This window comes from Opisthocomus hoazin, chromosome 8 (assembly GCF_030867145.1).
Source record: "Opisthocomus hoazin isolate bOpiHoa1 chromosome 8, bOpiHoa1.hap1, whole genome shotgun sequence".
NCBI classification, from domain to species: Eukaryota; Metazoa; Chordata; class Aves; order Opisthocomiformes; family Opisthocomidae; genus Opisthocomus; species Opisthocomus hoazin.
In genome coordinates this window covers 16017521-16034202 of record NC_134421.1, presented here as the reverse complement: position 1 = coordinate 16034202, position 16682 = coordinate 16017521, and the positions used below count along the sequence as shown (strand labels likewise).

At 40.0% G+C, this 16682-nt stretch overlaps 1 protein-coding gene across 3 annotated transcripts; it reads left to right on the top strand.

Annotated features, from left to right (window-relative positions):
* The first annotated feature begins 1896 nt into the window (after nt 1–1896).
* DMC1 (DNA meiotic recombinase 1) lies at nt 1897–15270 on the top strand. 3 transcript variants are annotated; one of them, XM_075428405.1, is made up of 15 exons: nt 1897–1987; nt 3729–3819; nt 4410–4454; nt 7119–7265; nt 7569–7651; nt 8265–8317; nt 9265–9306; nt 10521–10593; nt 11198–11289; nt 12104–12177; nt 12275–12389; nt 13247–13307; nt 13397–13442; nt 13853–13969; nt 14674–14747. In XM_075428405.1, the coding sequence occupies exons 2-14, from the start codon at nt 3763–3765 to the stop codon at nt 13919–13921; spliced, it is 957 nt and encodes a 318-aa protein (XP_075284520.1). In that variant the 5' UTR covers nt 1897–1987; nt 3729–3762; the 3' UTR covers nt 13922–13969; nt 14674–14747. The 3 variants fall into 3 exon arrangements, with proteins under 3 accessions (XP_075284520.1, XP_075284519.1, XP_075284518.1); XM_075428404.1 differs by lacking the exon at nt 13397–13442 and having other exon boundaries at nt 3732–3819; nt 14674–15270; XM_075428403.1 differs by lacking the exon at nt 13397–13442 and having other exon boundaries at nt 14674–15270.
* Nucleotides 15271–16682: the final 1412 nt, after the last annotated feature.

Sequence of the window (16682 nt, the reverse complement as noted above, 5' to 3'; positions counted from 1 at the left end):
TTAATGATCACATGACATGCTGAAAACATAGCATGTCTTTTCTTGCCCAAAGTAGCACTGTGGGGACGGAAATGATCTTCAGATTCTGTGCATTCATTGAGCCCTCTGAGAACAATTCTGTGAACTAGAAGGATAATGGAGGGAAGGTTGTTTACAGAGGCATTAGCTGCTGCAGAGCCATTCAGCAGCACCATAAGGATCACTCTGTGTGTGTGTGTCCTGTTCTGGAATAAAAGCATACTTTGTGAGGGAATTCGTCTTCAAAGGACTGTCTGCCTAATTGCCCTTCTGGAATAGCTCTTGCAGAATAATGCAGTTTTCAAAAGCAGTGCCAGCCAGTTCCTTGGCACAGACGAAGCCTTGGGCATCCAGAGCACTTCAGGTGCTTAGATAAACCGCTTGACGTCTCGAGCAGGGGCCCTGTGAGCACTCCTGCCCTATGCTGATGATGGTTAGGGGCTGTGGGTTTTGTGGTCGGTTTCCCGACTTGGCTAGCACTGATGACACCTGCGTATGCTCTTAACCTCCCGTGGGCGGGGGGAGGTTTTCACAAGCACCTTGAAGCGGGCTGAGATGCTGCTGTCATCTGAAACCCCGCACCCAGCCGGGCAGCGATCCTGAGGGGCAGCCAGCAGCTCCTCCTTGCTGGTATCTCCTTCATGTACTGACTGTGCTACCAGAGGTGAGCTAAAATGGGTGGTTGCTTTCCAGATGCTGTCTCCAAGAAGACTGCGCAAGCCTCGTAGAAGTGTTTGTAAAAAGCACCTTTTCCATCCTTCTAAAATGGCAGATGAAGTCATGTGTATGAGTCAGCCTTGGTTTCTTGTCCCGTGACTTCAGGCAAGTCGCTTGTCTAACCGCGTTCGGGGATGGATGCCCTCTTGACAATCCGAAAAAGCCGTGTGCCTGGTTTGGGAAGGCGGGCGCGCGGCACCCCGACAACACCAAGCCGAGCTGCGTGGGATCGAATGCCCGCCAAACCAGCGCCGCTCCGTGGTTTTAATTAAGCCTGCCCTTGCCAACTGTGAAATTAGGGTAATACGATATCCCTTAGAGATGGCAAGCACAGCGGGTGATAACTTGTAGCAGATGAAGCGATTGCAGGCAGTAACTCGACTGTATTTCAGCGGCGGTGGGGGCAAGGGAAGGGGCAGTGCCCATTCCTGTCAGCAGCCTGCGCGCGCCTCTCGTTTTGGCGGGCGGGCAGGTAACGGCAGCCTCGTTTTGGCGGGAGGGCAGCGCTCCGCCCCCCTCCCGCTGCGGCGGGAAAAGCGGCGGGCCGGTTCCCTTAGGAGGGGCCGGGCGGGCTGCGGGAGCTGGGGGCCCGTCACCGCTCGCCGCCCCGCGCTCCCGGCGGTGCGCTGCGTGTTAAGTATTGTAGCTTTGACGGGGAGTGTTGGTGCCCCGCGGGGGAGGGAAGTTCTGCGGTGCCTCACCCTTTGGGAACAGAAATTTACATCCCCGGAAGGGCAGCTGGCAAGGGAAGGCCAAATAAATCCATGTGTTGATACACGATTAATCATTTATTTTCCCTTGAGTCAATAGATGTGAAGTTCCAGCACGGCGCCCCTCGGGGCAGGTCAGACCTCCTGCCCCTAACGCGGGGCCCGGGCTCTGCTCAAGTCAGCCGCCATGTTCCTGTCAGCTCGACACCTGCTCCTCAAACCCGGGGCGCGCGGTCCCTGTCACATTGACAGCCTCTGCCCGCTCAGAGGAGTGCGGCACGCAGCTCCTGCTCGCGGGTCCTAACGCACAGCTCCCAGGGTGGGGGCACCCGAGGTGGCACAGAAGTGTTCGTGTTTCCTCACAGAGATCCTCGTTTCTTCGTGGATTCACTGTGTTGGCTCAGACTCTCACCCTTGTATCTGCTTCGTTGCAGGCGGTGGTGGCTGAAATCCTCCAGGCCTTTGGTGCGCCAACACACTGGCAACAGGAGGACCCTCCACTGAACAGCGGGATTTTGCTCATCCCTAGAGCTTTTAGTAGGGTGAGGTATAATTTCCCCGTTTTCCCTCGTAGCCCGCCGGAAGATGCAGGTCTGGATCTGCCTTGTTTTTCTGCTGTGAGGTGCCAGTTGCCTAAGGACGGGGAGTAGGAGAACGATCCCATGACCTGTTCAGCTGTACTTGGAATGCAGAATGATGTGCATTTCAGGAGGATACTTTTAATGGATAAGGGAATTGTAGTACAGCTGTAATGCCTTTTGCATTACTGGTTTTTCTTCCTTCAGTATTTGAAGCTAAGGGGGTTTTAAAATCTCTTTAAGTATTTTTTAATTAATGTTTTACTGTAATTATTTTTCTGATTGATGTTAGGCATGATTTCTCATTCCATAATTGCCAGGGTTCTGAAACAGAAATGAAATATATCCTGGCACTATCAGAAACAACTTATTTTATAGGAATATCTCCATTAAATATGAACAGAAGTGACTCCATCGTATTTTCACTCCAAAACCAAATAAGATCATTCTAAAATTACAGTATTTTCTTTCTCACTTCTCCCAGCCTCTGTATACACAAGATTCTTGCAAGCAAGTTAGACAGACCTTAAGTATCCGTTTAGAAGCTCAAAAAAGCTATTTGTAGATGTTTAGTCTAAATTATCCCGTCCTCTGTTCAACATAGACTATCTTGTAGTTTCATAATAAACCTGTCTTACTTTTCATGGGTTTTTATTAACGAGAATGAGCAAGCATATATATATATATACACGCATCTGGATGAGATAGTTTACAAAACTCTTGATCAGCCATAGCTATAACAGTGAAGGCAAGCTCACAATTAAGACAGAAGCAACATATCAATTTACAAAACCATAAAAAAGATACAGCAGGTTATAAGATCATATTTCTAAGGAACTACTTTGTATTCATTTTTCCTGAATTCATAAAATTTAAGGAGGTCATATTTTGCTTTTTATTTGCTCGTGCTGTCAGTAAGTGCCTATTCTGGTTCTAGGCCTTGCTTATAGGAAGTCGCATAAAGAGGGCTGTGAAGCTGAAGTGGAAGTACAGACATGGCACGTTGACCATGAAAAACTGTGAAATAAGCTCTCTGTATATGTTTTTGCATAATAAAAGCCTCAGATTTTTATTACCCTTCTTTTATTCTCTTCATGCAAGCCTACTTCTTCCAGGCGTTACTTGCACGTCTTCAGCATTTATTAGGTATTCTGAACTCCAGCAAGATCTTGAAAACAAACACAGCTTTATAGTGTACTCTAGAGACAGATGACTAAGGAGATATAGCCTTCTCAATAGCACTGTTTTGTGGGCTTTCTGTCACAGAAAGATGGGGAAGCTTAGATGTTGCATAGCCTTTCCATTACCCATTCTGTCTGCAACTGTGCTGACTCTTGTTACAAAAATACAGACGGCCTTTAACTTTCTTACCAGGGTAAATTCTACTAATGATAAATCATTTAAAATGTTCCCACCTCCAAACTCATCTCTGACCCAAGATTCTCCCAACAGAATGAGATCTCTTTTCCTAATACCTGTTAAACCCTTTCTAGGCAAACTCGTTCATCTGCGTGTAACACAGTAGATTTTCTTCTTTTGGTCTGGCAGGTCAGATAATGAGGAGTTGGAAGCAGAATCTGAGTTTAAATCCAGATGCGATGGCAGACTGAGAAGGTTCTGTAGTTCAAGGACTTCTTAAAAGTCCTTTTACAGTCATATACTCATTTATTGCCAACCAAATACTATCTTTGTTTGCATTTCCCAGTAGCGATCAATACTTCATTGCCTGCTCTTTCACGATGAAGGCCATGGAGGATCAAGTAGTCCAAGAAGAACCAGGATACCAGGATGATGAGGTATATTTATGGTTGATTGAAAAATATGTGCAGCAGGTGTTGTTTGATAGTGTTACGAAATCCATGGAGAGACAGGAGGTCCCCAAAGACCACCAGGGAGTTCAATGCATTTAAATTTTTGTTCCAGTCTAATTCCAAGAAAATCTCATTGTCCTTGTACAGCCAGCCTTGCTCTTCAAATACTCTTCATTAACCTCCCAAAAACTATGCACAGTTTTTAATGGGATTATCATTATTTCTTTATATTTTACACTTCTATATTAAATGCAAGGGGACTGTCAATTAATTTTATGCTTCCAAGGAATGGCCATCAGACTGAAAAGTCTGAGGAACTGTGGCGGAAAAAATCAAGATGATGATGATCTTAACACAAGTTTTATTAGCATAGCAGATACACTTTATGAAGAAGGTGATAGGAAACGTGTAGGCCTTCTTGGCTCACTATGGCACTGCTTATTTGGGTAGTCCAACAAGTTACGTATCATTAGAGAAAATCATATAAATGTTTACAAATTTGAAACAGACACACAGTGAGACAGATGTAATTACAAGAAAAAGCAAAATCTACTTTTTTTCTGCTTTTTTTTTAGGAATCCTTTTTTCAGGATATTGACCTGCTACAGAAGCATGGAATTGTAAGTGTTAGCAATGACTTACCACACAGAGTTGTCCACATAAAGCTATTGTAAGGTTATTTCTCCAAAAGTGTATACACATTGAGACAAATAGCTGAAATTCCTCCTTGCAATAAATTCTAAATCAGTCATTTGAAGACAAATTTTGCCTGATAAGACAGGTTTTCAGAAAATCTCATTCCTGTCAGATTCCTAAATAAAGTGGCAAGATATTCAAAGTATTTAGCACCCAGCACTCTTGAAAAACCAACTACTTGCTAATTTATTTGAAAACTGTGTGATAAATTACTTCCTGTTCCTGCCAATCTCTGTAATTACTCCTGCATTTTCGGTGCCTGTGAAATTACACTGTGACAATTGTTGCTATACTATTTTCAGCACGCTGGTGAAGGGGGTAGAGTCGGAGTGAGAAAAACAGTCATAGCTAGAGAACTAAGTGGTTAGTTTTCTTCATCAAATATGAATTCCTGTAATCATTATCATCATTGTTATCACATAAACATCACCTATTTATTTGAATTACTATCATTATCTGTCTATCCAGGAGACTGGCTCATGGATAGAAGCCTATTACATTCAGTGTCATAGAAGCATAATAAAAAGTTGGATTTGCCTGAAGTAATGTAAGATTTAACTCTAAGATAAATGACTACAGACAGACACAGGTGGGACGGACACAGATACAATGAGACAGCATTAGTCAGCGCTGTAGTTACTGGGCTCAGCATGTCAGCAGCGTACTTCTTGTCAACTTTTTTTTTTATTGGCAATTCACTGAGAGTTTTAAATAGACTTCTGAAGAAGGATGATGAGGTTGGTAGCTCTAACTATGGGGTAACATAGGAAAAATACACAAATTCTTGTGTTAAAAATTTAACAAGTTGACCAAAGAGGCTGACCTCATGAGCTGGGAGCTGTACTAGCCTGTCAATGTTAATTGAGGCATAGTATGCAGAGAATGATACTAAGGTATGAAAGATCTTGAAAATAAAGAATAACGACAGGCTGTTCTTATGGCTTAATAAGGATTTCCTGCTCCTTTTTTTTTCTTTCTTTCTTCCTTCCTTCCAAGTGGTTATTCCTGCACCCCAGGAGATGTTTTTGTTCTCAGCCATTGCCAGTTAAAATCTTTGTGTGAACATATGATGACCCATATCTGTTAAATTCATATGCTTAAAGAAATAATTTTTGTAGGTTTAGTATTTTTTTTCCTATGAGTAGAGAGAAATATTTACTAGGTCTGACAGTGTGGCCACAAAAAGAGTCAGATTAGCACAACTGAGGTTGTGCTTTGATGTTCAAAATTGTTTGGCAGGAATTAAGGTGCTGTGACCCCACAGCCTTTGCTGAGTGTTCCTGCCCCTGGGGCGTGCCATCCCTTCTTCTGGCACACCTGCTTTTGTAGTCACCCTGTGAACTGAATTTGTTAATCAATTAATCCAAAAATTATCACAACAAAAAACATGGTTTAGGTTTTTTTTGCTTGTAAATTCTCAGTCTGCTCACTTTTCCACCTCAGAGGCACACAACTGGGACAGGGCTGCAACATGCAGTAGAGGATCAGGATAAGCAGCTGGTGTGAGGGGGCAGGCATGTCAGTATGTTACACCAGGAGTACTGCAGAACGCTGTATAGTTGCCTGTTGTCTTAATAGAAAATCACAATAAGCCAGCTCAATCCTTTTTATATTTCTGGTTATTACATTCTTTTGGGTGGAACTGTCATTTTTATTCATGACCGATTTCACCTCACCTATCTCTGTTGATGTAATAATCAAAAAACACATCGCAGGATGTTCGCAGTGAACACAGGACTAATTTCTAACCTAGCTCCACTCCATTCTTATGTCCTATGCACCCACACGCTCTAGATAAATAGATGATACATCCAGTCTGTAGTTTTATTCAAAGAAAAAACTTGTCTTGATATGATAGATTGAAGTACTATCCTGAACCTTTCACACAGTATGTTTTCTTCTGAGTAATCTGTTGCTTGCCTTTAAGTTTCCAGTGATGTCAGAATCATAAAATGAGATGAGAGGAGGCAAAATAATGTTAGTAGGGTGCTGACTGAAGTCATGCTGTACCCAATTTATGAAAAACTCTAGTAAGTTCATTCCAGCCCAAAGCGTTGGCCAGATCTGGAGGATACGTTTGTTTTAAACTGGACATACTGTGAACAGGCGGAAACAGTGCAGCAGTGAGAGTCAGCTTCTGACGATCCTTGCAAATCAGCTCCCAGTTATCCACGATCAGATTATCTGGTTTAGAGTTTATCTGTGCTAAGGGACCAAGAACAGACTGAGTGTTATTGGGTTCACTAGGCTGGGCTCCCCACTATCTGAAATAATCCATACTGTTGCTTTACTACCAACTTGGATCTAGAAAGACTGGCACTGAACAGGGACAGGTACATACAACTGGACCCAAGGCGCCTTTCTCTCGAAAGCACCAAGGATGTCTCTGCACCATTATCCCTCACACCAATATTACTGAAAATTTTCTGTTATTGGTATCATAACAAAGAGTTTATTGTAAATCTATTCCTTTCTTGGTGAAAATACACATACATGTGAATGTATAATAAAATGTGTTTCAAAGACTTAACTTCACCTTCTATTTGTTGACTGTCACAAGTACTCATGGAAGGGAACTTTCTTCACAGAACGTAGCAGATATTAAAAAACTGAAGTCAGTTGGGATCTGCACAATCAAAGGAGTCCAGATGACCACCAGACGGGCACTGTGCAATGTAAAAGGGCTTTCAGAGGCCAAAGTGGACAAGATTAAAGAAGCCGCAAACAAACTTATTGTAAGCCAATCACTTTTCTTGTAGTTTAAATTTATGCTGGCGTCTCCAAAATGCTGTGCAACATTTCTCTTAACAGATTTTTTCAGAAAATCATCAAGGCAATTTTGGAAATTATTCTGCTCATTACTCTAAAGGGATAATAATTTATACTCAACAACAACCAGACAAATGCTGTGATGCTTTTCATACCCAACCTGTGCAAATGAGGCTATGATGGAGAGAAGCTGTTCGTGTGGGATATTGCGCTTTACCTTCAGGTTAAAGCTAAAACAAAGCTCTTGTGTTCTCTTTGGTCTTCCTTAGGAACCAGGCTTCCTGACTGCCTTTGAGTATAGCGAAAAGCGGAAGATGGTATTTCATATTACTACTGGCAGCCAGGAATTTGAGTAAGCTTATCTCTACTTAAATCCTTCCTTAGTGCAAATTGTTCCAATAATCACATTTATTGTCTTTAACGAGACACAAAAATATAAAGGAACAAATATTCAGCTAGGACACGTAGGTTACCATGCATTTGCAGCTAGTGCTGGCTCAAAGATGCCTGCTTCAGGAAGCAACAATACCAACTCCTTTTCTGAGGGAAAATTGGACATTGTACAGTCACTGTACATAAACTGAGTTTGCATCCAGAAATCCTGAACATAGCATCATTTTTTCAGCTACTCGAAACAACCTGCAGGTCTTAGGTCAAAATTATAGTAAGTCTTCAAGACCTCCCTTGAGATATTTTTACAGAAAGTTATCTTTTCAAAGGTATTTTCTCTACTTCCTTTCCAGTAATAATTTCTATAGATCTTCCTCTTGCACACAGAAAGGAAGGTTGAGACAGAGTTAATTCTTTATGAATCAGCGATCATTTAGTGCTCTGCACTTAATGTCTCAAGCAAGGGGCTTTAGGGCAGAAATAACTTTTCTTAAAGTAGCAAAAATTTATCTTTTTTACTTTCTTCTTGTGATTTTGTGGATTTAACTGTGTCATAATCCTCTCCCTTTCTCCAGCAAACTTCTGGGTGGTGGGATTGAAAGCATGGCAATCACTGAGGCCTTTGGAGGTGAGAAAACCACATTAAATGAGTACGACTGAACAGAGTTGCAACTTAGTTTAGATTTTAAATCAAGCTGGATTACTTCTGTCAAACTTATCACATTGTAGTCATAAAGACGAGTACCTGCATTAGTGTAAGAAGAAAGAATCCACTTCTCTATGTGTTTTCCTGTTTTTCCTCTGCATTTGCTTGCAGACTAAGTTTGAGCTGAGTAATCATTAGACTTGGGGCATGCTGATTCAGTACAAAATAGCATTATGAATACTAATGTGTCATATAGGAAAGATTTCCCTGATGCAATCTGTGTTCCTTTCCAGTAACAAAACTGCCACAAAAGATATTTTATTTATGCACATTTAGGATAGATTGCATTTTGTGTAAGATTTTGAAATCACAATTAAGCTACTATTATAGTAAATAATATATTATAGTAATAATATATTATAGTAATAATATAGTATAGTATTTGATCAGTTAGTATTCAACATCTTCAACATCAAGAAGAGTTCATGAAACACAGTATTCTTCCCTTTAGAAAGATAAACTGGAGACTGACATAATTTGATATAATGAGATTAATAAACTCATAAGCTCCTCCTCAACCTTTGTACTGAAAATGAAACTGGGCCAGGTCAGTGGAATCAACCATTTGTTCCGCTCCCCTCCCCTCAGTTAACACTTTTCCCTAGGTGCCGTGGGATATTTAACCTCTACACTGAAAAGAATACATGACCTTTGCAGTCAAGCATAATCCAATTAAAGTGTTTCAGATTTTGCTTTTCACGTAACACATTTCTACTGCACAGAATATCATTTATAAATTGGAGTTAAATGATTTTAAAAGGTTGAGAGAGAGGTAAATTTTGTGAGTAAGAGTGTTTCTAACTGCAGTGACTCCTGAGTCTGGCAAACAGAAGAAGAAATCCTGACCTTTTGTCTTCTTTATTTAACAGAGTTCCGGACAGGCAAAACCCAGCTGTCCCACACCCTGTGCGGTAGGTGTACTACCTTAAAACAGCTGTTTCTTCTCAGTGAATCCATTCTTTACAACTATATCAGAATTAAACTCATACAGACAAGTCAGAATATTTTATCTCTAGAAATACAGTGAAACAAACCTTGGTGACTCTTGCCTCCAGTAATTGTCTTTGAGTAGAGAACTCATATAAATGATTACTTTTTAATACTGCTCACGTCAGTGTAAGTTTTGTTTTAAGGAGAGAGAAGATAATAGACTGTCTTAGAGAAACCGGTGAAACCATCTGGAAAAGCAGAGCACAAATTTGAGTTACAGGTGGACAGGGGCATTGCTCAGAAAAAGACACAGGCAAGATTCTCTCTCAGCAACTCTTTTAATTTCCTGGTTTCAAGAGGTTTTTGCTGAATATGGCATTCGGGAAGGGCACTGAAAGAATACTACTGGCTGACCGTAACTGGATAAACAAAGACTTTGGCAGTCACCGTGTTCGGGCAGTGCCAAATGCAGCAGGACTCTGATTTCCCTGCGATATCCCTCAAGGTAGTAAATAGTAACTAATGTAACCACTAATGCTGCTGGAATATAGTTACCAGACACTGGATAGGCAAACATTCCCTTAAATGAACCCCATATTATAAAAGGAATTATGGCACTGCCTGGAAAAACAAGGCCTTTTCTGTTTAGTACAGTCTACTGATCAGCAGAGTCATACCCTTCTCCATGAATGATTACAAATGAATTAATTGAGTCTGTTAGCTTATTCACTCCAAAGAGACTAAACCCACAACGAGTAACTATTCACGTATCAGGAAAAATTAATATCCAAAGAATTTATGATCATATGAGTTACAGCTGGAAAAAAACCCTACTATATCAATATCATGAATTTGGGCAGAGTAGATTAAGAGGATGCCTTGTCCCTAAGAACTTCTTACTAATATCCTTACTTATTTTCAATAGAAAATATACAGATTTAGTGATGGTACTGAGGAAAACACAATTCTGACACCATTAATTAAATCTCAGCTGGTCCCCAGTCGAGAGAAGTGGCTTGAGTGTCTGCTCAAGCTGGCAGTAAGACTTGAGATACTTGTGATTCCACATTGATTAAAAATGGTGGTTCTTTGTGATATGGATAACCAGTCGTATTTTGTTAAAAAAATAATGATAGAGGGAGTAAGAAAATATTTTTCCCGCTTTTTCATTTTGATATTCTACGATTCACTGCAGTGACAGCTCAGCTTCCAGGACCAAATGGCTACACAGGTGGAAAGATTATCTTCATCGATACTGAAAACACTTTGTATCTTTTGGACTGTTGAAAGCTACAGGAATGATGAACTGGAAAGACAGTTCATTTTGTTATAAGCAAGCAGGAGGCTCCAGATAGCTTAATACATGTAAAATGTGTAGTGGCCCACAAGGCAGTGACTTTTTTTCTCTGTCATTTGATGTAATCCAACCTGGAAAAATGAGAGTTAGGATACAGATTTTATTTTAACTGGTATTTTAGAGATCTAATATGCCTTCTTCATCATGATACAGGTGACAGAAGCTTTTCTATTTACTTCAAGAAATTCATCTAAGTACTAAACACTATTTTTAACACTTCGTATCTGTGGTAGACTCTGTATAAATAGGTTTTGCTCACAGCTAAATTCCTAGAGCACAGATATCCATATGTCCAACCCCCTCACCTCAAACACTAAACGCAAACCAATTATCACCGTGAGCCCTAAGCTATCTTTAGGGTATGTGGGATAGTGTGAAGAGAAAAAGTCAGTCTTCTTTAGGATCAAAATAAATATTGTTCTTTGTTTTTCCATACTTCTGTTTTGGAATGGAGTTTTATTATTTTCAGAGCATGGTTTGTACAAAGAGAAGTCCTTAACTTTGACTAATGTCAGCCGACCAGACCGTCTTCGTGACATTGCTGATCGCTTCAATGTTGACCATGATGCAGTACTTGACAATGTGCTGTACGCACGTGCATATACTAGTAAGACCATTATTGCAACTGGCATGAGATCTGTATTTTTTCTCTGTGGCTCCCGTTTTAATAGTTCTCAATTTATTGACTGAGATTGCCCACCGAGAAGCATAAAGAATATTTTGTTGCTAGCAAAAGTTATAAACTTGCTTCCATTTTCTCTTTCTCTTGTTGTACACTGAGCAGACTTGCTCAGTGGAAGTATTCCAGCTCAGCTGCACTACATAAACAAAGTTTTGCTGTTTGCCACAACATTAAGTGAACTCTTCCATGTATATGACGCGTGTCAGCGTAGCATCTTATTACTAGAAGCACCAATTAATGTAACCGTGATTGCCTGAATGTAAGCTAATTCTATAAATGCTGTTGAGAAATTATCTATGAACTTGTGAGTGGAACTTTATAGGGACAGCTCCAATACACTCTGTCACAAGACATTGCATTAAAGCTTCAAGGAAGTTTTAAAATGGGACTTTGAGAGTACAATACGAACATGTATAATATGATTAATACAACCTGAGTGTATGATTTAATTAAACATTAAATTCAAATGTTTATATTGCTTTTCAGTTCTTAAGACAAAAAAGTTGTCTTCATGCATAGTTTTATTTACAAAGAAGCGTTACTGGGCAAGTGGAAACTGGAGCACAGGCACTACTGGTTAATGTAGAGGTAGCTTGCTATTGGGCACTGGATTTAAAACTGATGGCAGTGAAAATATAAACAGTGCAGACGTTTAAAGTGGAATTTTAAAATTTAGGCTTTTGTTCCTTCAGAGCTCTTTCTGGTCCTAATTTCATTTGGCAACTGTACTTCCCACCAGGTGAACATCAGATGGAATTGCTTGACTATGTAGCAGCCAAGTTCCATGAGGAAGCTGGTATCTTCAAGCTATTGGTACAAAACTAATTTTTTTTGTATGCTTACGGCTTTCAGAATATGTTTTCCTATTTTCTTTCATTATATTTACTTATCTAGCATAATTACAATGCAGATCATTGACTCCATAATGGCACTTTTCCGTGTGGATTTCAGTGGTCGTGGAGAGTTGGCTGAACGACAACAGAAACTAGCTCAGATGCTGTCAAGGCTCCAAAAAATATCAGAAGGTAAGGGAAACATTGCAAAATTTGGAAAACATGGACTGGAGTTACTGAAACAGTAGCTGTTGGTAGCACACCCACCTAGTAGTCTGAGTTGTATTATCAATCAGGCACTGGCCCGGGAATCTTTCCTCACTTTACGCCTCTGTCAGTTACCAAAAAGATGAAACTGATACATTATTTCAGGATGACAGATTAAGGAGTCTTTAGAACTATTCAACATTTAGAGTTTTCCTAAAAATACTGTTAAGAGAAGTCCTAAGTGAGAGCCTAGGATGTAGAACTGGACAAATACCCAGTAAGAGAAATTGTCTTCCCCAAATTTTGACAGTCTAAATACATGAGAAACATGACGAACAGAAAAAAGGACGAAGGCACAGAGAGATAAAAAAGCTGTGTCCATTGCCATGTTCCCTGTACTTTGCAATGCTCTGAGCAATGATGACAGGATGAATAGGGTTCTTCCTCACTGGAATGTCTCAGAAATGTTGATGAGGAATGAGTAAATGTTTTTTTTAATGCAGTAAATAAATTTTAAAAAAAAAGTGCCAAACAGACACAGGAGGAGAGGGGGGGCTGAGGGAAGGGGGCCAAGAGAGAAGATGGGTACTGAGAAAGACTTGTTCAGTGGAATTCTGAAAAGTGTGCATTTTCAGTGTAAGTCTTACAGCTGAAGTCACACAGGATCAAATTTAGGCTGTCTCCTGATTAACTCCAGCTATCAGGCATAAAGAATATTGGCTTCTCTTTCATTTGAAATTTGAAGTGCCTCAGCAGCAGCCTTGCTTTTACTACGGATGGGAGAATATTTTGGAATTCTAATTGGATATAGTCCACCTTCTTTGCATTGTTTTCTATTGCAGAATATAACGTGGCCGTGTTCGTGACCAACCAGATGACTGCTGATCCAGGAGCAACTATGACGTAAGATACTTCTTCTCTCTTTTTTAAAAAAAATTTCTTCTCTTTTGTATTATGTATTTAACAGAGATGAGAACCAAGATTATATGGAGCAAGAGGCACCGAAATGAAGTTTCAGATTGGTCATTGGTCCCTCTGGTATGATGAATCATTCATGCATGGCGCCTATAGGTTTCTCTCATTTTTCGTAATGAGCTTTTTTGTGTTTATTTGCTGCCTGGCATGATGGCTTCTTTCACTGTGACTTGCACAAAGAGAACAAGCCATAAAAAGTATTGAAAAAGCACCCCATTTTCTTTTGGAGCAGCTTATATATGAAGTTTAAGGTGTGTATTTCTTGAGCCTCTTGAATTTAGTGAGAAGAAAATTATGCCAGCATTGAGCATTTCAACATCCTATCTTGACACAAGTGTGTTAAAGTCCTTTTTTGATATATTTACATATCCAATATTCGTTACTGAGTTCAGTATGCCTCATCTGACAGTTAATCACAGTATTAACCTATTGAATTTGCACAGTGAATCATCACAATTTACTTGCTAATTTAGCTTTCAGGCAGACCCGAAAAAGCCCATTGGGGGCCACATCCTTGCTCATGCTTCGACTACCAGGATTAGCTTGAGAAAAGGGAGAGGGGAGCTGCGTATTGCAAAGATATACGACAGGTAAATCACCTTTGCTTCACAGGAAGGAAGCCGTCTTCTGAGCAACCATAAGGTGACAAAGTTCACAGTTCTGAATTGGCCTGACAGCCAATTCATAGTTTCCAAGTAACTACATTTCTGGATGGTAAGTTGAGACAAAACCTGAAAGGACAAACTAATTAACAGACTTAAAGTTGTCTTGCATATTGCATACATTAAATTACACACTCTTTCATCATAAATCCTACTAGATGCTCATCTCTTAAGGAAGACCACCAGATAGTTTGGTAAGACTTGTGGTCCCTTTGCAGGAAAATTGCAGAGCTGTTAAATTACTAAGTTTTGGTGACACAATTAGTATCACTTTACCTGGTAATCTGTGGCAGACACAAGTCATTAAAAATCACACCAGTGGAACTGCACAGAGAGACCAGTGTTTCTGGCCAGGAACTAAGAAATTGAAATGAGAGTTTGCACAGACAGAATCTTTCCCGTTCCTGCACCTTCTCCATTCTCCTCCCTTGTGTTTGTCATCTTCCAAGAGGTGGATTTCACATTGTCCACTCTTCATAATATTGATCACGTTTTACAGTTTGCACATAGGTATAAAGACGTTGAAGTATTCCAGGTTGCTTACACTTACAACATTTCGGGGACTGTTCCACAACTGCATTTAACCCACAAGTTTCTTGTTTCTTTTTTTGTTTGTTTGTTTGTTTTACTAGCCCCGAAATGCCTGAAAATGAAGCCACATTTGCAATAACAGCTGGAGGGATTGGGGATGCCAAAGAATAGGTGGAAAACCCATGAAAATGTCCAGCTGAGAACCACCTGGGCAGCTGGGATGAAGACTTGTGCAAGTTCACCAACTGCCTGGCTACATTTCTATCTTTTGGGAACAATTTGAGATATTTTGGGAGAACATTGGGTTGAACTCTGTACAGTTCTGTTTTAATGATCTTAATAGAATTTGGTTCATTTAGGGTCTTCATTTCTCAGTTGAACTTTCAGCAGGCAAAGATTTAAGAAATAAGCTTGTGAATTGTTCAAAGAATCCTTTTCCTATATTTTGTGAAAATCAAAGCTGTCCTTTCACATGAGATTAATATACTCTTTTTTTGTTTCTTTCAAAGAGGGGCTGTGTGGTAGAATTTAATAGTGTGAAATGGAACAGAACTGGAATAAACTCAGTTATAAAGTTGACGTAAATAGATGGAAAAGGCAGTGGCAGGAGGAACAGCCCAAGAACTTAATGGACCCTCATGTACCACAGATGAACAAGTTAATTTAAAAATGCATTTTTTAGGCATTTTTATCTTGACTAGATAATTTTTGTATTTTTATTTAGCATTTTCTACTTTTTGGAGAGAATTGTTTTAAAACTGTTCCTATTAATAGTTTTTGTATTTTTATTTAGCATTTTCTACTTTTTTGAGAGAATTGTTTTAAAACTGTTCCTATTAAGGTTAAAAATAAAGATTATGAATTAGAACAGCACTCTACTTATGCTTGGGTGCTTTGAATCACACCCTGCTCTCAATGATCTCACTGATCTTTCACGAGGGAAATAAACCAGATGCAACCCAACATTTTAAAATCTTTTGTCTAGTTCTCTAAAGAAACAAACTTTATATAATTGTCTTGTCAGTCTCCTAATATAAGAATATTTATTATTAAATAATATTAAATATTATTATTAAAAAACAGAAGGAAAAAAGAAAAACAGTGGCTAGACAGTGGAGAGAGGCTGACACTGGTACTTACGCCGAGGGAAAGGCCCATAGGATGCAGCTTGAGGGAGTGTGCCCGCAGGCCAGCCAGCACAGGCATGGCTCCAAACTAGCCAGGGACGTACGTCATGAGGGGCAAAAGGAGAAGCCAGGAGTAATGAGAGAAATGGGGCATCAGGGGAGAAAACAGCAAGTCAGTTTGCATTGCTTCCCATGCTCATGGAATTGCTTGTTTTAAAATAAATTCAACAATTTACATATTAGGTGCTTTAAGGGAAGGCCTTACTTTTTCCTCTTATATAAAAATGCTAATTAGAATGGGTCTAATTTTGGTCTTTGGTTAGAGGGCTTGTCCTCACTGATAGAAGAATTTTTTTTCATGTAGATTAACTAATGCTTGTAAAATAACATGAAGAAGGCAGCTATGACCAGAAATTCATCCAAGAAAAGCCTGACACTGTAGCCAGGGTTTACCTTGAGACAGAGCTAGACAGTTTGCCTTCCTTGAGTGTTTTTTAACATATTTTTAATATCTTCTCTCAGGTAAAGCACTATTTTTCAGAGTGGAAAGAAGTCTAAAAGACAAAGGCAGGGAGCTTGGCTGATCCGAGGGAGCCAGGAATGGATCAGCTATTGTCATTTCACATAACATCACATTCTTTGCATGTGCCAGTCTTTCCCACACCAAGCTTTTGTAGCCGATGGCCAAGCACCCGAGTTTCAGCAAGAGCTCACAGTGTCACTTGCCTGCCTCCCTCCCACCCACTTAGAAAGGCCCAAGTTTCTTCCAGTATTTTAAGCACCAAGATTGCTTTTTACTTTCTCACAAATGCCATACGTACAGCAAGTAAAACTAAAAGCGGTAAACAATTTGTGTCTCCTTCCAGGCTGTTATTTGGTCAAAGGGTCTGACAGTAAAGGGGACTCACTGTCTCTTCTGTCACTGTAACTCATTTTAGATAATCTGGAAAGCACTGCCGGTAGCATGGCTGTGGCTCGGCCCG